Source organism: Zalophus californianus, chromosome 2 (assembly GCF_009762305.2).
Source record: "Zalophus californianus isolate mZalCal1 chromosome 2, mZalCal1.pri.v2, whole genome shotgun sequence".
Classification (NCBI taxonomy): Eukaryota; Metazoa; Chordata; class Mammalia; order Carnivora; family Otariidae; genus Zalophus; species Zalophus californianus.
Window position 1 is genome coordinate 137,848,418 of NC_045596.1, and position 24,318 is coordinate 137,872,735.

General features: G+C 40.0%; 1 protein-coding gene across 4 annotated transcripts in view; it reads right to left on the bottom strand.

Moving 5' to 3' along the window:
* Window positions 1–1,383: 1,383 nt before the first annotated feature.
* Window positions 1,384–24,318, bottom strand: part of MARCHF1 (membrane associated ring-CH-type finger 1) — an 848,690-nt gene continuing 825,755 nt past the window's right edge. For 3 of the 4 annotated variants that reach the window (XM_027598174.2, XM_027598175.2, XM_035726038.1), the window contains 2 exons: window positions 16,985–17,132; window positions 1,384–5,863 (listed from right to left, as the gene is read on the bottom strand). In XM_027598174.2, coding sequence (XP_027453975.2) covers window positions 5,565–5,863; window positions 16,985–17,132 — 447 coding nt within the window. In that variant the 3' untranslated portion in view covers window positions 1,384–5,564. The remainder of the gene's footprint in view (window positions 5,864–16,984; window positions 17,133–24,318) is intronic. The other variant, XM_035726040.1, reaches the window with a different exon arrangement.

Below are 24,318 nucleotides of genomic sequence, written 5' to 3' on the forward strand. Positions count from 1 at the left end.
CTGGATCTCACTCCCTACTGTCTCCTGAGGAACCTTGAATCTCTCCCAAGTTTTTCACCTAACTTCTCAAGCCAGAAAACTGCCTGTAAATCATCCTTGATTCTTCTCTTTCTCTTTTCCACACCCTCCCCAATCTTAATTTGATTATTGAGTATTTCTGGTTCTGTTTCCAAAAAGAGAGTCAAATCAGTCCCTGTCAGGCCATCTCCATGTCCTGCCTGTGCTGTGTCCCATTTGTGAGTGAGGAATCACTCGCCGTCATGCCACCATTCTTGCACCTGGGAATCCGTTCTCCAGAGTTGCTCATGAATTTTTGGAAATGTACACTAAAATATGCTACTCCTTTGTTCATATTGTTACAGTATCATTCTGTCACTTTCTTCATGGTATGTTTATTTGATGGTTATAATTTTGTTTCTAATCACTTTTTTTTTGAGATTTTATTTTTTAGAGCAGTTTTAAGTTCACTTGAAAATTGAGAGGAAGGTAAAGAGATTCTACCCCCTGCCCCCACACATGCATAGCTTCCCCCATTACTGACATCCCCCACCAGAGTGGCATATTTGTTACAATTGCTGAACCTGCATTGATTATCTGCCACATTTCCAATGAAATTCACATTCCCTACAGTGGCCAAAGAGGCCTGAAATGATTTGATTCCTGACTGCTTCTCCAATCTCAGCTTGTTTCACTTGCCCTTGGCTTACTGTACTTCAGATCACAGGCCTTCTGTCCATTCCTAGAATGGCCAAGCTAGTTTCTATGGTGGAGCAGCTCTGCTGGCACCCTGATGACCTTGTGTTTGTCCACGTAGGCCAGGCTTGGTTCAGGCTGACCTGAGCCTTAGAATGAATGCCCTATGAGCTTCCTGGAACACAAGGATATGGGACCTGCAGGAACTACCGTGGGCCACTTCATGTTTGCCTCCCTATCTTTCAAGGAGGACATGTGAGACAGTTTGTCCTTGCCTCTGGGTTTTGATAAAGTATGAGACCATTCCACCGTGAGTCCCTTCAGGGTGTAGCTGCAGGCCACAGACTTGCTTAGCTGCAACAGGGAATCAGCATCTCGGCACCAGGGTGCCCCGCTCCTTATGTTGCATTATCATATCGTTCATCTATCATGCCTTATTTTTGTGTCTTCCCTTGGGTCAAGACTCATGGGGAGCTGGCAGTTTGCCTTTCTTTTGCTATCTCTGTAAGTAATAAACTGTCAGACTCCTAAAAAGGGTGTGCTCTTTCCTTAGCAGCTGAATCTTGCCACTTGCCACTAAGGAGTTTGGTTACTGTTCCCTCTGCCTGCATCGCTCTGTCCCTGAGTTAAAGTATTTCCTTGTTAATCACTTCTTTATTCCTTTCTAGAATGTCAGGGTTGGTCAGTCTATGTTGGCTTTAATGTAATATGAATATGTTCAGACCCTGCTTAAAAACACAGACTATTATAAAAATCTTAAGAACCCAAGCTTTTTTGAGTGTTGCAGATACATATCTGCAGAAATCCTGGTAAATTAGTCAAAGAGTATAGAAACCATAACAAAAGTTTAGGTCACTTATTTAATATACAAAGTTTTTCTTTCACAGGTAATTATTTTCCTTAATTTGTCTTAGTACACATTATTCACAAAACAGTAAGTTGTTAATGCAAGAGAATTAGGTAAAACCAAAAAAGTACAAATGCTCAATCTCAAAAATTGCACACAGTTAAAATAATTTTTCCTTGTTTGTTTAAATGCAATCTCCAATTTCAAAATGGGCTTTCTCCAGATTTGGAGGAAACACTGCAGCCCAAAATAACAGTACTTCCTTTGAGCTGTATTGATATGTAAAATAGCACCTTTGGGCTGACTTAAGGAAAGAAAAAAGGTTTTTCATCTTTCTTAGTTAAAGTTAAGTCCTATACAATTATTACATAACAACTACAATAATGATAGTAAGTTTAAAGAGCTCTACTTTGTTCCAAAATACTCGCTGGCAAGGTAAGGAAAGGTAAACTGTCAGGTGAATGCAGTAATCTTTCCCACCTCACCCCCTTGACAATTAGAGTGTCTTAATGATGTCATTGCTCTGATGAGCTAATTTTCCAGCCAAACAATAGGTTAGTTTTAGGGGTATCTAAGGACCTTTTGCAAAACAAGATAAACGCGGCTATCTGTCTGGGACAGTAATCACATGTCATAGCAGCTCAGAGTGAGATTTAATCCTGGGACATTTTGAGAGACTTCTTCAGTATATACCTATCTTCAGTTTCTTCATTGCTGTATTGCAGGTTTATATTGGATCATTTTTGCTTTGATTTTTTTTTTTTCATTTTTGTTTTGCTTGTGTTTGTTCTTAAACTTAATTGCCTTTGGACTTCACTTAAAAAAAAAATGGGATTTCATTCCTTTACAATTCAGTCTTTGATACAATAAAAGTGAGAGTTCTTTTAAAAATTAACAGCATAAATGTCTGTGATTTACGGTATTGATACTACCAGATGCATGATTATAAAAAGCCAGGGTTTTTAACAGAATTGCGTTGTTCATTCTTCGATTTCAGTCCTTTGACTCATGTCCGTTTTACTTCTTACGTGAGCAGGTAAACATGCTTCAAAAAAATTATCCTTCTGGAGAGTAGTTTTTGAAGGGTATGTCCAGTCCACAAAAGTATTGTCACAAAGCCAAATCCTTTCATTGAAAGGGCAGTTGCCACACAAATAGGAAAGAAAATCAATATTAGGTTTTAAATGCACATGATTATTTCCAATGGTTTGAACCATAAACGGCCATTGCAGGAAAACTTTTTATAAAAGATTTAAATTCAGGAGTTCAGGGTTTATAAAGGTCAGAAGAACAGCGAATAAAAAGCTGACTTTTAACCTGCTAGGGATCTATATTATTTTCTCATTACAAGAAACTCAAAGCCCGTACAAGTTAATTTTGAGAATTTATGTATTGTATTAAAACACCATGTCATGTTTTAGGGTTAAGACAGTAATGCTTATCTTTACTTTTCATTCTAGAAATGTTTTCTTAGTGTTAAGTGTAGCCCTTAATAAACAAGGCCTACTTTAGCCAATCATCTCCCACTGGGAAATGAGCGATGCACTTATCTATCTTGCTTATGTCTGTCCAGAATTTAAACAGTATTTTTGGTGGTAAGGTAAATAATCCTTTTCCTTCCAGAGCAAACAAAAGAGAAATCAAGATTTCATTGCTTGCTGGTGACAGATTACTCCCCCCTCGCCTCCCCCCCCCCCCAGGAATATTTGTAAACATGTTCATTGCTAAGCTCTGGGAAAAATGGATTAGTAAAAAGCTTAGGAAAATTAACAAAAATTGAATCAAGGTTAATCTATTGGGTGAGGTGCTATGGTTAAATCACCCAAAGCTTAGCTATTCATGAATATTTAGCTAAAACCTTTAAAATGGAAATTTAAGAGGAAGTTAATACAAAGTTTAGTTTGTTTAAGGTTCATAGATTTTTTTATTACAAGTATGTCCTTAGTTGTGCAGAAATTATGGTACACTTTAGTTACTTCAGCTTTGTTTTCCCTGTGCCTTTAGTCCATACCCTCCACAACAAGTTTTAAGAAAGATGAGTTTTTAAACCTTTTGTTTCCTGACTGGCTAAAAACCTTAATGTTTTTCTCATATACACACATGAAATCACACACACACACACACACACACACACACACACAAAGTTGACATTGTGTACCTTTTCTTTATTTCTAGGAATTGGGACTATTGGGACTCATTGTCAGCCACTACTAATATTCATATCTTTTTCCTCATTAAAAAGTTACTTCCTTTTCCTTTTTTTATGATAATCCATGAAGAACAAGCACACTGATAATTACAAAGTGCATCAATGTGTTACCCGGGTTTGTGCAATGCGATACCCATGCTTTGGTTCTTAGGGCCATCATGGTTGCCTTTTCACAATAATAAATATGACAGCTAACAACAGCAACAAAAAAAATCACCTTTTTAAATGTGAGACATCTTTCTTTCACGGGTCACTAACTCTATAATCATTAATCTAGCACACTGCAATAACATTCACGCTTCAGTTTTACATGAATATGCAAAGAACACAATAATCAACTGAACTGCCAAACCTAAACAACTCAATTTATTACTTATCACAAAATCTGTTGAATATCTTTACTTCCCAGCTGAGCAAGGGAAATACTGTCAGCTTTTTAAAATAGTCTTAAGTGCTTAGTCATAACTATTCATCTGTCAAGTTAGATACCACATGTGGATTAAAGAATAAAAAAAGCCTTACACATTTGACTTAATAATATTTAATTTTTGTTTCCCTAGCATATGTGCTTCATAGTAGCAAATAAGTTAATTTCAGAACTTTGCCACATGTAGATCATTTTAATCTTTCTATACTTTCATTTTTTTCACCCTCTAGAGAAATGGTAAGTTCACCTAACTCTTTAACCAACCACATTATTTAACTTGATTAATTTAGTGCTGTATAAAACTGTTAACATTTGTGAGACTTTGAATAAAAGAATGAATTGAGCTGCTATTGTGAAATATTCAACTGTTAAATGGAGCAGAGGCTCTGCCTCTAATTTTAGGGCCTGTGCTTAACAATATGATTAATTCAAATTAAGATACGCTGTAAAGATCAAATACATACTGGATTTTTAATCTTGGTTCATAAACAAGGATGTAAAATATCTTAATTTTTAATATGACATTGAACTAATCTGATATATAGTGTTAAATGAAATATGAAAATTTCACTTATTTTTACTTTTTCTAATGGGGCTATTGGAAAATTTTAAATGTAGGCATGTGGCTTGCATTTGTGGCTCACATTATATTTCTGTTGGGCAGCACTGTTTTATGGGGACCAGATAAAATACAGGACCTGGTAGTTGATTTCAGCTTCAGTGGGTATTTAACAGTGCTAATTACACCCAAAAACTCTGAAAATCTGTTCATGATTTGAACATAATTCTAAGTATTAATATCTTCAAATGTGTATTGCATCTATTTTAAAAACATGCATCTGGTAAAACAACTGGACTCCACTATAGCCATAAAAATCTGTTAGCTGTCAAAGTATGAATATCAAAATATGCATCCTCCAAGTTTGCGTCTGATATGACTTAAGGACAATGCAGACGATTTCAAGCTTAAAACCAAGTATGTTTCTTATTTTCAGATGAAACAGTTAACATGACGAGGCCTTAGAAGAAACACTCATTGCAGTTCAAGTCTGTATTCTTAAACTTTCTCCTGTGAAGACGTGTGTGTCCATTCAGGCTTTCATCACTGTCTAAGAGCATTCCTTGCTCCAGTGGTTCTTAATTGTCTTAGAAATCACTCTCTAGCAAACTTTTCACGTTTCCGTATCACACTCTGGATGGACTGCTTTATGGGATCCTGGTCATTTGGTGTTGTTTTGGTCCTTTGCTTTTGAGCAAAATAAGTAAAAATGAGTCCGTAGGAGAAAGAGAAGATAAAGGGAGTGAATACTTCAGGATCACTTCTGTCACGTGTAGTGGCTAAGGGCTAGAAAGATACTCTTCAGTGAAGAAACTCGCAGCTGGTCCCATCACACTGGTATAACCTCAGGGGGGCCGCCATCTGCAGATGGCAGGGAATTGGTACCCGTTTGTGATACAGGCACTACCACGGCATCCTTAATGTCCGTGTTTACATTACATGAGAAGTTCTTCTCCTGCTTTTTGGCAGTGTCTGGGCAATTTTGCACAAAGATCACACGGTTGTAGGCCTTCAGCCTGCGCCATAACTGAACGTAGACTTTACACTGTACGTACATGAAGACAAGACCTCCCGTGAAGCCGATGGCCACCACAACCAGTTTTGTCCAAAATGGCCATTCAAGGACACCTTTGAAGTAGAAAAGAGAGAAAGTTACCACCAAGTTGTTATCAGTGGGTTTGGTAATTTTTTTCTGACTCCTTCAAAAGATCATGCCTGCCTGCCAACTTTCATAGATAAGGAATCTATTGTTAACAGGCAGTAAAAATTATAACCAGAATTGCTTAATTCCTTTCAACTCTTAAACGTATTGTTAAAATTGTACATGAAGAAAAACTTATCTACCACTATAATGATCTTATTTCTTCTAGCATCAAGTACCTACCATGGTTATCAGATGATATGGGTCTTTTGATACTTTGACATTTATTCCTTAGAGCTAAATCTTTAAGGAAAGATAGTGAACCTACTAAGTGAAAATCAGTTTTAAATCCTTTTAAGAAGATAAAGTAATAGGTACTTCTATAGGATTGTACATACAGGTCCCCCCTCCCACCCTCATTCCCTTTAAAATTAAAAGGAAAAAAAAAAAGTGAAAGAAAGAAGCTGCCACATCTCACCAAAGAGAGACAGAATTCCTGAGTAAAGACGTGCATAAAATTTAGTACTTTAGTTATTTTTGTTTCGTAAGTCTTCTTATCACTTGAGAACCACCACTTTCTTAGATATCAATGTTTTCTCTTAATTTGTACCATCATAACTAGAAATTGGCTTTCACAATTTTTAAAACTTGCACAAGAGTTTCTATAACTATAACTATTTAGGCCACACATGATTATGAATGTTAAGTACATGATGGTCGAGAGTCTATCTCTTGCCAACACCAGGATGGCCTGGAGGATGGCTGTCTGCATTCCTGTGAAAGTCTGTCCAGTAAACGAGCTGGACCGGGAAAAGTGGTTAGAAATCACAGTTTATGAAAGTCTGATTCTACTTTGGATTTTATTTACTTTTCCTTATAACAATGAATAGAGTTATAGGACATGTCCTACCTATATTTTGTAACAGTGGTACTTGCTTTATGCTTCTGTAAGAAAACAGACACTAGACTTGTTTAGCTTCCTACCTTAGTTCTATTTATGCAAGGAGAACAATCGTCTGACATACAGACTCGTGGTAGACCAGTGGTTCCCAAGGGTAGTGGTTCTCAGGGTAGACCACTGTTTTTTTCCCCAGGGGACATGTGGTAATGTCTGGAGATACTATTGTTATACCTGGTGTTGGGGTATGGGGTGCTACTGACTTTTAGTAAATAGATGCCAGGGATGCTGTGTAAACATCCTGCAGGGTATAGGATAGCACTCCCCAACAAAGAATTATCCAGTTCAAAATGCCAATAGTGCTGAGGGTGAGAGTTCTTGTAGAAGACAATCACTTAAGCCTCTTTATTAGGAAATTTATAGGGAGGATCCAATATACAAATCAGATATCTTTGAGTTCTCCAAATTTAGAAGGATTTTTGCTCTTGGCTACTATAGTGATCAGTAGTTTCTTGTGTTTGGAATGTTTTAACCACAGACAAGCTGGAGAAAACATGTACTTTATCTCCCATTTTGGGGGGAGAAGTCCCCATGAATTACATCTAACTTTCCCCTCCGGCTGCTATATCATACTACCGGCTGTTCTCAGTATACCTGAGAACCTGAAAACCTTCAATGCCTGAAGGTTTTCCATTTCTGAGGCTTTGTTCATGATATTTCTTCTCTCTGGGTTTTGCTTCCCTGTTTCTGCAGGTCTAATTGTCCCACAAAAGCCAGCTCGGGAACATTTTCCAGCTGGAAATACATTTCACCACTTTTCTAGTTTCATGTTACTTCTTCCACTTGTGGCTTGAGTTAACTTTCTAACAAGTTATTTTTACTCTGCTACACCATAATCGTGACAAGCACAGAATTTATGGATGGTCTTTGTTTTCCACAGTGCCTTGCTCAGTAGATATTTCAAAGATGAATGAAAGCTTTTGAATTTCCAAGTTGGATTGCTTTGCCTCAGTCTTTTCAATATAACCGGAGGTACCAGCCTTTCTTCACTTGTCCACGAAGCTATGCTTTCATGAGTGGATGATCTGAAGAAGACTCCACTCTTGCCCCACCTCTCCTTCCTGAAATAGTGACCAGAACCAAGAATATACCTGAGAATCTGGGCCAGGAGTGACGAGCCATTTTCTCTGCCACTTCTGGAAGACAGTTTGATACTTTCACTTTCTTTCACAAGGTTCTCCAAATCGATTTCTTCTCCTCCAATCATTCTTCCTTCATATGTCTGGGAAGTCAAAGCCCTCCGTATATTCCCTGACAAAGTTTAGAGTACAGAGTATCTCCCTGCCCCACATCCAGAAGCCCTTTGGGTGCAAACCCATTGTTCACATGACCATCTTCTCTTGGAGACAGCCTGATCTTTCTCTCTGCCTCTGACTAAGTGGGCAAGATTTTTATTTTCTATAAAGATATTATTGGGCAGTTGTATGATTTTACTTTGGAAAACTCACTATAAGGATGTCGTGAGAAGAGATGCTAACACATGGGGCTAAGTGGACTTCTGAGAATGTTTCCGTTGCTAAGCTATGTTTACCTCCTTATTATTGAGACTCAGAAAATTGTCTTCATACTCAACCTTGTTGGACTAGTTCTATGCTGTCTTCTGTAAAGAAGAAAGAATGTTCACAATAAGGAAGGGTGGTAGAAAAGAGAAGGCACAAAATCTTGTTCCTTTGTGTAAACAAGGAATTCTTTGTCCTCACTGAAGCTGGAACCCGAACTTGGAAATGCCAAGAGCACAAAGTTGTTTCTACTGGCCCAGTTTGGAAGAGGAATGTGGAAAATCCAACTTGAGGCAATTCTCCCATCTGTTCATTTCTCTGAAGTGCAAGGATTGTATGTACTTCTTCCTTTGTGCTTGGGATCTTTCTTCAGGAGTTTCTGTAGGTTTAGGAATAAACTGTCTGCATCCCTTCTTCCTAAACACTAATGGCAAACACCGCTTAGAAATTCTTGAGCAGGGGAAAAAAAAAAAAAAAATTCTTGAGCGGGAATTGAAAGAGTTTGGAGGAGCAGGTATTCTGTCCACAACCATTTTCTTTTCTTTTTTTTTTAAGATTTTATTTATTTGTCAGAGAGAGAGAGAGCACAAGCAGGGGTAGCGGCAGGCAGAGGGAGAGGTCTGCACAAGCAGACCCTCCGCTGAGCAGGGAGCCTGATGCGGGACTCCATCCCGGGACCCTGGGATCATGACCTGAGCCGTACGCAGACGCTTAACCGACTGAGCCACTCAGGCGCCCCTGTCCACAACCATTTTCTAAGGAAATGGAAGTCTTCTCTTGTCCCTGATAATAGATAAATTTGACTCATTCACTGTTCATATTGTCATGCCAATCCTACATGAACGGGCAATAAATTTTCAAGCAGTCTCAACATACGATTAAATTCTTCCAGGCCTCCTTTCTATAATTGCGTGTATAATGACGCAGTCCTGGAGGGCTGCACTATCTTCCGTGCTGTCCCCAGACAATCAGCATGCCAATAGGTTTTCTGTGAAAGGCTTAAGATGGTCTGTAGATTTGTCCTGTGATAGGATATTGAAGACTTCATAAAGAAGAGTTAGATAAATCAAAATGCCACATTATGTCTGCCTGAATGTGTAGTCTACAAGAGCCACAGAAATCAGCCCACAATTTGTAGGGAAATTTATATTTAAAGAGCAAGTGAAAGTACTTTAGACAAAGAAAAACAAATGCACCTTTCAGCTCATCATAGGCTCTTGGGATTCTGAGTCTGCAAGATTTTTCTAGCAAGCCAGAGAGGAAAACTGGGGACTCCAGGTAAAAGTAACCGTTTATAGAACTTGAATAAAAAATAAAAATGAATGAAGAATACAATTTGTAAATTGTTTTTTTTTTCCCCCATAAAAAATTCTTCCAGATACTCCTCACTGCATTTTCCACTGGGAATGGGTAAGGAGACATGGATTGGGACTATTTAAGGACATTTCCCCTTCAGGAACCTGAGACTAGAGTTTATTGATAAACAGGACCCCTGCCACCGACCGTCTCTTCTTCTCCTTTACAATCACTATTTCTTCATCTTCACTCCTAGAAGCCTCCTCCTTCCTGGCTAAGAAACACCCAAATCCCAGATAAATTTTTACTCAATTTCTTTGCAGACCAAACCCCAATAGGATATCCCTTATGGTTAATGGCTTCTCACAGGCTGTTTTCCCGTGTAAAATCCCCACTCATTCTTGAGGATTATGGTTTTTGTTTTTTTTTTTAAGTAGCCCAACATGGGACTTGAACTCACCACAACTCTGAGAGCAAGACCTGAGCCGAGTTCAAGAGTCAGACGCTCAACAGATTGAGCCACCCAGGCGCCCCGAGGATTATGGGTTTTATTCCTAACGATCAGTCACTTCAGTCTTTACATCTTCATCCATCTTAATTCGGATAGCTGTTTCATTTCCTTGAGGTATTGAGAGCCTGTTATCTGGCATTCTTTGGTCTCGGTTCCCTCATCTTCAGTAGCTTGTTCAAAAATACTCCCATTTGGCTCATGCCTTCCTGTAACCGGGTCCTTCGGTTTCCATCCCCTCTCTCCTTGACTCTGGCTGTGGCCACACACGACTTGTTTGGGCCGATAGGACAACAACAAATATGACATAACAGAAACTTCAAAAGTGTTCCCACTGTGTGTGTGGTTTGCTCTCTTTCTACCTTTTTAAACCCTAATTGCCACGTGAAGAAGGCAGGGCCATCAAGCCTTGTGTGATGACAACACAGCTCAGTTGTTTGTGTCATCCAGCCAAGAGCATGCCTGCAGCCAGACAAGTAGAGGAGGCCAGTCTTTTTTTTTTTTTTTTTCCTTAAGATTTTATTTATTTATTTGACAGGGAGAGACAAAGCAAGAGAAGGAACACAAGCAGGGGGAACGGCAGGCAGAGGGAGAAGCAGGCTTCCCACCGAGCAGGGAGTCCGATGTGGGGCCTGATCCCAGGACCCTGGGATCATGACCTGAGCCAAAGGCAGACACTTAATGACTGAGCCACCACCTCCACTGGTGCCCGCGGAGGCCAGTCTTGCTACAGCAGTCAGCCCACGTACCAGCTGTTGGCAGCCACGGGGTGAACCTGCAGAGAGCAGCCAGTCTGGCCCTGGCCAGAAGAAATGCCCAACTGATCTGCAGAATGTAGGAGTGAAATAAATGCGTGTGGTTTGAAGTCAGTGAGTTTGGGGGTGGTTTGTTATGCAGCAAATGATAACTGATCTATCAGTTAAAAATGAAGGTTGGATGGCCATGTGCTTATCTGAGATTGTAACAATAAAAAATTTAAAGGAAAAAAAAGGAAATTTGAATTTCTAACTCTTATAATTGATGGATGGCCATGTGCTTATCTGAGATTGTAACAATAAAAAAATTTAAAGAAAAAAAAATGAAGGTAATAGTAGTATTTACCTCCCTAGGTTTTTGTGTGGATTAAATGAATAGTTCTTGACATAGTAAGTGCAATGTAAATGTAGGTTATTGTTGCTTTCTGAGTGATTTAACTGCTACGTATCTTTGGCTGATCTGAGTTGTAGATCAAAGCTTTCCCTGGTGCCTGTAACTAAGACCTTTCTAACTTCAGTTGGCTTCAACCTTTGGATGTCCCATCTGGACTCCGGGCAATGAAAACCTCCAGAACCAGGAGAGAAGAAAGTCCAGTCAGCCTCCAGCCAGGCCACTGTATTCAGTCAGCGTTACACCCCCTCACCCTGTGGCTCTGGGCATCCTTCCCAGTTGGTAATTCCCTTCATGGAGAAAAGCTCAGAAATCTCACCGAAAATCAACTAAAAGGTCCTGAAGTGTTTAAGTGGCAACTATGTGTATTATTTGTTAGGGAACATTGATGCGGCACTTTCAGACTACAAGGACAATGGTTTGTAAACTAGGATGTATTCACTTTCAGACTCAGACTCATTTACTTTCTAGCTATATTGTTTCTCAGAAAATATATTTCCCAGCTTACTCCACTGGAGGAACACACGCAAGGTCACCTGTAACATCTTGCTTCTTTGTTTTCTCTTTAAGTCAAATTGGGTAAACCAACAACCTTCCAGGTGAGTGTTTATAATAAGGCTGCAGATGAGGCAAATTACTTCCTTCCTCATTTTCAAAATAGTGATCTCTAAAATCTCTTCCAGCTTTTAAATTGGAATTCTCAAGAGTATTCTGCTTATCTTATGTAGCACATGATGTAACTGGAGACACCTGGAGTGTGTCTAAAAAGACTTTTAAACGGCAGAAGAGAACCTGTCTCATTTAACAGCTGCAGGGACAATATATATTTAGAAAAAGCATCTCATTCGTAAGTTGGGATATTTTTGGCTGGGTGCTTAGGTTATGCAGAGTTATAAAATGTGTTTGTGTAAGGGTATGTGTGAGCGGTGGGGCTAGGGAGGTGGTTTTCTCCTTTTGTCCTGGTTGCTTCTCTCTGGTTGCATAAATTATTAAAAAAAAAAAAAACTGTTTCACATATTTGTAACATGTTCCTTAACTTGTTTAATGGTAATATTCACCGTGAGTAGAGACAAATACATAAATATTTATAAATATGAATATATATAACAAAAATGCATAAATATATATAAATTATACAAATATATATGTGTAGTATTTGTATAAACACAGTGTTTCAGTTTATTTAATACAAGGTCAAGTTTATGGGGTCTTTGAAAAAATGAATCAGAAAGAACCTTTGAAGGGTATTCAGTCCCAACTTCGTTTTACCAATGAGGAATTTGAGCATCAGAGTGGTTATTTTATTCAAGGTAACTAGTCCGTGACCAAGGCAGAACTAGACCCTGGCCTGACAAGGAGCTCAAGTCAGTGTTTATCATATTTAGCTTAACAGTAACAGCACACATAATTACATATAAAAAGGAAAGCTTAAACAACAGTGCTCAAGAGGAAAACATTATATGGATTGCTGGGAAGTGATTTTTAACACCTACTCACAGCAGATGTTAACAGTGAAGGATTATGGCACCAGCCATAGTTCTCTGCTGGGGTCAGCCAGAACTAGCAATGTTTTTGAACCTCTACCATTACTAAATGCTCGCTGAATAATGAAGCATTGCCCTTCCCCTGGGGATACTTCGAGGCTCACAAGTGAGTCAGGCATATGAAAAAAGCAATTTGTTATGCTAGTCCCTTGTCATGTATACATTAAATAGTCCTGGGGCAACATTAAAATCTGTACCTGCCATATGATTTCATTTATATGTGGAATCTACAAAACAAAACAAAACAAATAAAAAAAAAAAAACAGAAATAGACTCGTAAATACAGAAAACAAACTGTGATTGCCAGAGGGACAAGTTGGGAGAAAGTTGAAGTAAGTGAGGGGAGGTATGAACTCTCAGGTCTAAGTAAGTCATGGGGATGAAAAGTACAGGGTAGGAATTACAGTCAGTAATAAGGTAATAATAGCGTTATATGGTGACAGATGGCAACTGTCCTTAACTGTGGTGAGCATTTTGTAATGTATAGAACTGTCTAATCACTCTGTCGTACACCCGAAGCATATTATATGTCAGCTATACTCCCAGTAAAAACCAGTCTGCACCTACAGTCTCCCGAATAGTATACATTGTTGTGTTTTCTTGGTCTGTATTTTTGTGTTTTGTTTTTAACACACGAATAGTATACTGGAGCATTTTTCTAGCGTATGTAAACATAAGGCATGAAGAGCATTGCTCCCCCAAATTAGAGTTAGTGATGGGTGATCGAGGGTGTTAAAATTTCAAGTACCAAGACTCTGATTTTTGATTTTTGATTTTTTTGTCATTACAGGGGAGAGAAAAGTGAGAGCGCTGTCTGGGGCAGCAGGCTTATTTAGTCTAAAGGAACAACCATTAAAAACATAGGAAGATTTTTTTTTTTCCTCTCCAGCATTGTTATTACAGTTCAAAGAATTCTGCTGTTTTGTATTCAACCTCAGTTTGGGCTAAAGAAGGACAATTTGTTCCTCTTCAAATGTTTTTGAAGGTTTTCAAGGTGATTTAAAATATTTGGACTTTTAAATTAAGCAGTTTTTTCAAATTTTAAAAAGTAAATTCAGGCTCAGCGCTCACGGTCCCAGTGCCAAAGGGAGATGAACATAATCCCAACTGATACAGATGCCCACACTACCCATAAATGTGTGCTTTGGGAAGTCAGGCTTTAAATACAATTTGGACATAAGTACAGAAGATTCCCTTTGCGGAAGTCACTATAGCTTCCACCAGAAATTACCCGAGTTAGGAGCTGTCCCACCGGCCAGTGGCTCTGTAGGGATAGTCATGGGCACTGCTTTCTGAGAAATACTCCTCCTAATTCAAAAGCTCTGAACACCAAAGATAAAAGTTATCTCATTTTCACTTGCTTTTAAGAAACTGAAAATAATTTTTAAAAGTGTGTGGTAGAAAGCTGACCTTTATATATATAGAAAGCCAACCTTTGATTATCATTCAAGCTTTTCTTTTGGGAAATCTGACTGAGGGGACTGAGGGACAATTCATTGGGAGACTCTGGTCTGAAATCCTGCATCCACCCAGAACTGAGAAATGAAAAAACAAAAACATTTTGAAGAAAAATTCTAAAAGAAAGATAAAAGGTAGGAAAGTGTGGGTGTGAGGCATTCACGCTTCATCATTCCTTCTGCAACGTTGACTGGGCCATCTGCCCCAGTGTTTGGCGGTGATTACATTACTGAGCATGGGTTAACGGTGGGCAGGAGTGGAGAAAGTCCAGTAAAGAAGCTGTTGCAGTTTTCAAGTAAAAGATAGGATAGTTTGCACACAGATGAGAGCAGTGGGAAAGGAGAGACATGGGAAGATTCCAGAGGCCAATGAGGTAGAATAATAGGATCTGGTGATTGACTGAAGATGGAAGTGGGGGAGAGGGAGATGAGGAATGAAAACCCAAATGGGTTTGGCAACCGATGTTAATAATGCCTCTCCCACAGGCATTAGGGTGGTCAGTGGTAGTAGATTATGAGTTTGGACACACTAAGTTTGGGGTGCTTGGAAGACCTTTAAATGGAGAAGTCCAGGAAGCAGATGCATGATTTGGAGTGCAGTATGAGGTGGAGATAAATCTGTGGCTTGGCTATCAGCATGGAAATGACAATTGAAGACGTGGGTATCCAGGGTACTAGAGAATGAGCAGGCAGAGCGAGATAAATGGAAGGAAGCTTGGGGCCATGGGTTTCTTGGATTCTGGAGACTCCGGTGCCTGAAGTTGAGATAGTCATGTTCATTGTAGGATAAATGATCCCTATTCACTCACATGTCTCAGAAGTGGGATTGAGTAACTGAATGTAAGAAAGAGATTCTGAACTGTCTACATATGAAGGACACAAGATTGCTTCTTGTTATGTCTAGGACAGGTGCCTTTAATCTTTCTTCCCTGGCATGTGGCTAGAGAAGACCAGAAGGAGCCCTGCAGGCTGGTACGGCCAGACCACATCAGCGTGACCGCTGGGAGAAGGCAAGGCTACACTGGGGCCAATTTAGGATTCTCAAACACTGAACTCTCAGTCAGACATCTAAAGCTATGAAGTCTCTGGCTGTCAGATCCGCCCTTGATCACTAGGAAAACACTTGAGTCCTAAGATCCTACGCTGGGTGTGCTGAGGTGGGGCTGGTGGTGGGGCGTATCTTTGTTTCTCTATACCTACATGGCTGCTGTGTTTATGGCACACTTTCTGTTACTTAGCTTGGGCCAGTACCTGTAACTCTGGGGGACGTGGGTTAAAAAAAGGGGGGTCCTATCCTCAGGGAACTTATTTAATAGGAATGTAATAGACATTTTTAATCCAGTATCTCAGGACTAATGCAGAATGTAGTTGTAAACAGTCCAGTTTGGTATTAATTGTAAATTGTAGATGTCAATGTAATATTGAACTGAAAAACAACCAAACCTCGCCACACGTGTTTTTCTAGCTTTTACTTTCATTCAGAAGAGGAGAGCGAGAACTGTAATTCTGTCACCCACCCCGACACACACACACACACACACACACACACACACACACACACACACACACACACACACACACACACACACACACACACACACACACACACACTGAATACATAAACCACATCCCCGCGCATCCGACGGGACGAGTCCTCACAGTCCCTTCATCCCACGCGGCTTCTCCAGCGTCCAGGAGAGGGTTTGCCGGTACTCACTGCTGCCACCATGCGGGCAAGTGTGAGAATGGAACATCCGTCCCTTCTGCTGTTACTGAATCCAAAGACATGCAGAAAAAAACTTTCCCTACTAATATTCTTTTCCTTCTTCATTCTTTCCCTCACTTTCCCTCCCTTATTTCCTGTCGTCTTTTTCTTTTTTCGGTTTCTTTTTTTTTGAGGGAGACACATAGACATCTTTTAGAACACTACAAACTTATAGTGTTAGCATCTGAACAGTTTCTCTTTTTAAATTAACCAGTGACCTAATATTGTGGGATTTTTGGGGGGGTAGGAGTTATTTTCTCACTTTTTTACCAACTGTGATTTAGACCACAGGCAGACAGATAGAGCCTGATGAGAAATGGAGCTGGGTACCTTCAGAAGTGAAGATAAACCACCCATTTTTCCCTCTGCTTTAGATAAATTATGTATTTCAGATATAAGACTCTGCTTTAATGATTTTTAAATGACTTTCTTTGCAGACTTGACATCATCCTTCACAATTAAACTTATTATGGCTAAAATTTCAAACCATAGTGTTAAACTACTCAATCAAATTACATGGTACTAATTAATAAGCTACAACACATATCATCTTACTCATGTTTTATAAGAAGCAACAATTGCGGTGAATTAAATAAAATGAAAAAACCTTCCACTTTCACAACTCTTTGTCTTTTCACATCAGGCAGAACAGGATCCTTACTCAGCTCCTGAAAAGCCTGAAGTGATGTGTGACATCTCTATATTTGTCCCTACTAAGGTTTAATGGACAATCAATCTCACATCTCAGCCAGGGAGCCCTAGATATTCGATCCGAGCATTTATAACATAATTGGAGAAGACTTAATTGCCAGTACTGGTTTTTGTTGATATATCACACGTGAAGACCTGATAGGGAAATAGTTTCCCCACCCACCTCTGGTGTGGTCAGAGAATCCAAGAGGAGAAAAAAAAGAGAGAGAGAGACGTGTTCTTACCATTATCGTTGCCTTGCTTGATTTCCTCCGCAGTCCGATCTATTAATACATACAAAGACCAAACCACACAGGTAATGGCAATTACGTGGAATGTGACAGAGCAGAATATTTTCCTCCTTTCACTTGTGGTCATCTGTAGTTTCTCCCACTGCAATCATAAATGAATCACACAATGCTGAGTTTCTAGCTAGGGAGATTTGCTCCCCATTTATATCCCAGACATAGACAATGAATGGAGGAAAAACAAAATATCCACAATTTCACATGACACAACGTTCAAATAAGTCTTTGTGTTGGGAAAGATACGGAATCATAACCCCTGGAGTTATATATAACTTAAATATGTATTAAAATGAAAACAAATATTTTCCTATTCTCCAAACAAATTAAATCAAATAATTCCTGTTTTGCTAGCCTGTAGTTTCCTTGGGGTAGTTTTACTGTTGTACAGTTTTTAGAAATTTTAGAAAACATTTCCTTTCAGGTTTCTGCATATCACTTCTTTGTGGTATTAGATTATAAGTAGTAATAAGTAATCTCTTCTTGGATGAATACTTAACCGGATACAGTGTTGCATTCTTGAATGTACATTAACAAGTGTTTGAATGGCTGAATATCTGATGAGAGAAAGTCACCATCTGCTCACAGCCCTTGTCCTAGAGAACACATTTTAGCATCTGGGCAATGGAAGAAAAATATCCCTTCAAGCACAGTCTTGATTTGCTGCTACCATTACTCTCAAAAATCACTCTCCTTTGGTCACACTCCTCAGAAAGTAGAGGGCTGCTCCCTCCTGAGAGAAGAAGAGGGCCGCAATTTTTACAGTAGTGAGTTAAGTTTTATATGAGGGAATATGTGTTTATTTATTTTGGAGAAACAGACTCTCAAAATTTGGATGCCTTGCCAGCTACGGTATCACTTCATTTCTGTGTTAGGAATTGTGTGTTTAGTTTTCTTTGCACTATTTCTAAAGGAAAATCAAATCACTGTGATCTTATTGAAGGTGAACTGATGTGCCAAACTTTCAAGAAACCATGATATTTTCCATTCTTATTATGCTCTCGCTAAAGCAAAATCTTTAGAACTTCAGAGGACCCCATTCCTTTCCCATCCATCCCCACATATAATTCCATGTACAATTCAGTTGAAGGTGAGGGCATACGTTTGTGCTCCATAAGTCCGGGCTCGGCCACCTGCTTAGAGACATGGGTGAAATTGTTTAACTTCTCTGGGCCAGTTGCCTCATCTCCATAAGATGCCGATTGTGGCAGAGGCTGTGACAGGTTTGGGAGGAGGATATATTCTTCCCTTTTTGCTTTACCAACAGACTCATTCTGTGAGGGCTGACATCGTGCCCAGCTAAAAGCTGCTTTCCAGTCTTTCCCAGCAGAGGTGGGCAATGGCTGGTTTCCGCCAATGAGCTGAGATGGCTATCGACTGGGGTATCGAGTTTTTGTCTTCCTGGCACAGGAGCTGCCCCTTCTTCCTTCCCTTCATTTTCTCCTCTTTGTTACCTGGAATTCATAATTAACGGTAGGAGTCCCAACAGCCATCTTGCAACCTCAAGGAAAAGCCTTGAGAATTGGAGAGACCTCAGTCCAACAAGCAATGGTTCATCTCTGGATGCCCACTTACATGCGAGGAAAATAAAGCCCTGTCTGATGGAGCCATTGTTTCTCAGGACTCTGCTACTTGCTGTCAAATACAATTCCTGATAAAAGAATTAAATGGATACTTCCTAACTTCCCTTCCAGTCTGACGATTAAGATCCTATCATTTCATTTGTAAGAAGGCCCAATACTTAATGTCCGATCAGGATGCTCCAGAAAGTTTGGTAAACACTTTAGAGAAATAAAGCTTTCATTTCCAAACACCATCCATTCCCCTCCTACTGGCTAGTCATCAACACAGTTTTCCTTGTAAGGGGCTGTTAGAGCCTATTAAAAATTTCACACTTCATCTTGTACTTTCTTTTTCCTTAAACTATATTTTATATATTATTCCAAATAAATAATGAAGAAACCATGGTAATGTGGCTCTGAGAAAACCAGGTGCTTCAATCTAGGATCTATTTTTAATTAATCAACCTTGAACCGAAGATTTTAGTATGTGTATCTTGGCTTTTATCAAAAGTTCACCCCATATCTGTGAAAGATTGGTTTTTAAAATTCCATTTTGTCATTGATTCGTTGTCATGTTCATCTGAATAGCCTGTATAATTATCAAATAGAATATTATCACTTGGCAATAGCATGTTGTGATTTAATAACTTGTGAATTACCTTTATGGCCAATGTGACCAAATAAAAAATGCAGGATGGTGCAGGAAAGCGGCTTTACAAGTTCAAATTTCCTAAATGTTCCGAGTGAATGAAAATACCTTCAGTAAACAGAATATCCAGACCAAATCAACCATCATTTGCAGAAAAAGAACCTTAAGAATTGTGTCTTCTTAAATCTAAGGAGCATTTTGACGGAGTGTCTGAAACACATTTTTCAAATGTAATGAGCCTCAAAGAAAGAAATATCGGTGGGGCTGACAGGGATGGACCAAGCCATTTGTAAAGACTCCTTCTGCTTCCAGACAATAGAATCTTCTAAGTTGTCACTTCCTGAACTCAGTCGCATTTTAAGGGGGAAGTGAAGTGTAAAGGGACCATCAGACTCTCTTTCTTTCCCTTATAAATTCTTACCGGGACTATTTGGGAATTCAAGAGACAGCACACAGGTAAATGCAATGCAACAGTGCCCTCTCCCTAATGATTACATTACTGCACCCAATATTCAGCACAGAGTGCCAACAGCAATCCGTGTATTTTGTAAAATGTTCATCCATCTCCTTGTGTTTTCACGCTTATATCCAAAGTTGGAGTATGTTTTGCAAGACTTCGTGCTGAGGAATTGATCGAGAAGGCAAGGATAGAAATCATATTTTAACAAAGCTGCCATGAAGGGGCTCTGATTTAATATTTGGAATGCTGAAATTTAAATACCCCTTCACCAAAGCTTTTGTGACAGGAAAGTGATAATCTGTCCAGATGCACACAACCTTTGTGCTCCCCTGTCCAGTTTTACGAACCAATGTGTGCCAAGGTCCACGCAAGCCCGGGTGCGATGTTTACCGTTGGGATCTCTCCGAAGGGAGATGGGAGAAACAAGAGCTTCCCCGGGTCAGGTGTCAGGGTGGCCCCCGCTCAGCAGCAGTGTCAGCCTCACCTGCGCCCTGTTCCAGATGCAAATTCTCACACTCCACTTAGGAGAGGACTCTGTGTTGGCCTTGCCCACGGGCACACAGAAAATATCAGCCCTTGCTCGGTCTCTGATGACACACAGCTCTCTGGCAACGGCGCGGCCTCACTTTCGCCTTGCCCCAACAGGGCAGCGGGCATTGCCTTTCTTCTTCGGATTATTCAGGCTCCAGTCAAATATCCGTCCCTAAGTCCCTCAGTTTTAAGAGAACACATGTTGGGGCGCCTGGGTGGCTCAGTCCTTAAGCGTCTACCTTCGGCTCAGGTCATGATCCCAGGGTCATGGGATTGCACCCCGCATCGGGCTCCCTGCTCCGCGGAAAGCCTGCTTCTCCTTCTCCCTCTGCCTGCCGCTCTGCCTACTTGTGCTCTCTCTCTGTGTGTCAAATAAATAAATAAAATCTTAAAAAAAAAAAGAGGACACATGTGTCTCCAAGTGGAATCAAGGAAGCTGGTGGAACTGAGAAGTGGCAGCTCCCTTTCCCTGCCCTGAGGGACAAGGGACAGCCATGCACCACAGCACACCACCCCACTTTCCACGAACATTTATGCTGCCCACATCCGTCTGCAAGTCCTCTTTTACGCTTTCAAAATGGGGGATAAGCTAATGGGGGCCAAACCAGTTTCACAAAATCTTAGCACCTCCTACATGGATGGTCTTGGACCTTGCTGTAGGCTTTGCAATCTCTGGTTCTTTGGTACCTGTTTTATTGTTCTTGCCCTTTGGTGCCTTATCGAAACCCCTCAACAACAGAAAGAATTGAGCAGAACTCTGTTATTCACTTAGAAATATACAACTAGATTTTTTCTGAGGACTTCCAAATTGGAGTATAAATTGATGCAAAGATTGTTTCTGTGAAATTTTCCATTCGTGCTAGCTAAATCTAACTGTGCAGATTTTCTAGTTTCAATTATTTGTATTTGTATTATGCCCTAAAATACAAATTAAGAAATACCATCCAACAAGAATGCTTTTTTAAATCTTCCTATCAGTGAAGAATAAAGGCAGTTCATTTGCACAATATCAAAATACACGGGCTGGGGATTGCTTTACTAATTCCACTTCCTTTTCTTCCTTGACATAGTTCCAACTACATTTTCTAACTTTCTTAACAGCCGTAGAACCCAGAACGATCAGCAAATCTATTGAATGATGGAGCAAATAACTACCACCAGGTGGCGCGAGGACCATACCGTAGGAGTAACCAAGACTATTCTCCCTGCCTAGAGCCAGACTCAGGAGCTCCCAGCCAGCCAGCTGTGCAGCTCTTCCTAGTCATTTCAGCAACCAGCATAAATGCAAAACCACACCTAATTGTCTCTCCCTGTCATAACACTTAAAATATTCTGAACCTACTTATCATATGGTAGAATTTTACTGCGTGTGCGTGAAAATAATATCCGGGACAGCACATCTAAAATTTATTACATTATCTGCATGCTTTAGTAAGATGTATTGTGCCTGAGGATAGTAAGTAAACCCTACAAAAGTTCTGAGGTTTACAATATTGGTGAAGTTTCTAGAGGGCCCACTGGTGTGGGGGCAGTGGTTTTTTTTTTTTAATTGAAGAATAGTTGACACACGTTACATTAGTTTGAGGTGTACAACATAGTGAGTGATTCACAAGTCTGTACATTACCCTCTGCTCACCGCAAGTGTAGCTACCATCTGTCACCCTACAACACTATTATGATGCCATTGGCTATATTCCCTTTGATCCCAGTGACTTAGTCATTCCATAACTGAAAGCCTGTACATCCCACACCCCTGATCCCCAGCACCTGTCCCCGCAACCAGCAGTCTGTTCTCTGTATTTACGAATCTGTCTCCTGGGGCAGTGGTTCTTAAAAAGTGTTCCCCAAAAGCATCAACTTGGGGCTTGTTGGTGTTAAATTAATGAAACAAGGAGGCCACTGGGCGGAGGCGGCTCTAATACCACGGCAGCCTACCTAAGCTAACCCAAATCCAAGCCTATACATGCCTGAAGGCTCAGCAATGGAAACCTCAGGATAACCAGTCACAAGCAGCCAACTAGACTATGAGCTACAGCCAATTGAATGATTACCTTTCTTTGCTTCTGCACTTTCTCTATATAAGTCTCTCCGCTGGATCCTGTGGATAAAAAGCTCCCAACCATTTCTGGTTTTGTACTGCCTGATTCAAACTGAGTTTCGCTCGAATAAACTCTTAAAATTTTTAATATGCCGGAGTTGAGCTTTTAACGTTGGAAATGCAATATTTTGGGCCCCACACCAGACTTACTGAATCAGAAACTCTGGAGGTGGGGCCCTACAATCTGTGTTTTAACTAACCCTCAGATGATTCTGATGCAAGGTAGATCTTGAGACGCACCTGCCTCATGACACTTGACAGAGTTGTATGGTGACCTCAATGGAGTCTACCCTAGAAATAGCACTTGCCACTCCCTGTCATAAACTAATTAGTAGTCCAGGAAAGGGAAATCAACAAACCAGTTTGGTTACCTGGCTGTGATATAAATATTTCAAGCTGAATGAACAATCACAAAATCAGTGAATTTGTTTGAAATAAATTAATTCGGTGTTAGCTCATTAATCACTAAATTATTTCATTTTTAATTTTAATTTTCAAATTAGTGTTACAGTACATGAAAACATATTAAAATGTAATTTTCTTGGTTATAATTCAAATACTGTGGGAGAGAACCAAACAACAGACTCTTTACACTTATGAGGCATAACTCTTGAGACCTTAATGAATCCCCGAGTTCACAGATATGCCTTGGTAAATCATTTCTCTCTTAAAAATGGATTGAAGAACCCTGGAAAAAAACTGTGACCTCTTCAGGGGTTTAGTGATATATATTTTTAAAGATTTTATTTATTTATTTATTTATTTATTTATTTATTTATTTATTTATCTATCAGAGAAAGAGAGAGCACAAGCAGGGGGAGCGGCAGGCAGAGGGAGAAGCAGGCTCCCCGCTGTGCAAGGAGCCTGATGTAGGGCTCGATCCCAGCACCCTGGGATCATGACCGAGCCAGGGGCAGATGACCAACTGACTGAGCCACCCAGGCACCCCTCTTTCAGTGATATTTACTACAAACCTGATGATAGATGGTAAACAAGACAACCAGAATGAAATGTGGAGGGTGGGCAGGTGGTTAAGCTCACTGATTAGTTAAGGGGCTCACTATCTGACAAAAGTCAGAAGGTGTCCATGATTCAAACTTGTTCCTCAACAGAATTACAAATAACCGTGTACATGGATCTCCCAGCTTTCTTACTGAGAGCCCAAACCTCAAATGTTATATCCGTAAATGTCCTGTGCGACTACTATAATCTCCTAAAATCATCCTTCCCCCCCCCCCCCCATAGTTCACTCTTCCACTTTGGGTCCATTGACATGAATGATTTCACATCTTTCATGCATGGTCCCATTTGAAGGCGAATTCTCTACTTTTGGTTGACTGTAGCTCCTCTATGTCTCTTGACAACAGGACAAGAGGAGATGGTCTTGTACTGCAAGAGGGGTTAGGACCTATATCCAAAAAATCTGCAAGCACAAACAGTGATGAATGAACCGTCCAAAACTCCAATCGAAATGCAAATACAGCATTAACAATTACCATGTTGGGATCATCCGAGCACATGTTGATTTAGAGTTGGGGGAGAAACAGTCATGGATACCCAGGTTAGGTAAAGATAATACTGCAAGTAACTGGCAGTCTCTCTGAGAAATGGCTTATACATTTTTCCCACAAAGAGGAGGAACACCTGGGAATCTGAAATCAGTGGCTATACCATGCTACCACTCAGTTTGTCTCCTTCAGTATTTAGAGTTACTGAATAATGGACATTGCCCGAACATGGAAAGGAATAAAAGTAAAAATTATTCAGTTCTAGGAATCTTTTAAAATTAGAAGTAGTTTTCAGACTTGGCCGTCTAACAGAATCCTCTGGGGAGCTAATTCCCAATCTCTACACCCAGGCTCGGCTGAATCCAGCACTGAGGAATGAGCTAGACAGTTTCAAAGTTTACTGTGTCTGGGATTCAAGGGGTACTTGTTAAAAAAACGAGGGCTCTGGGTTCAAATTCTGACTCTA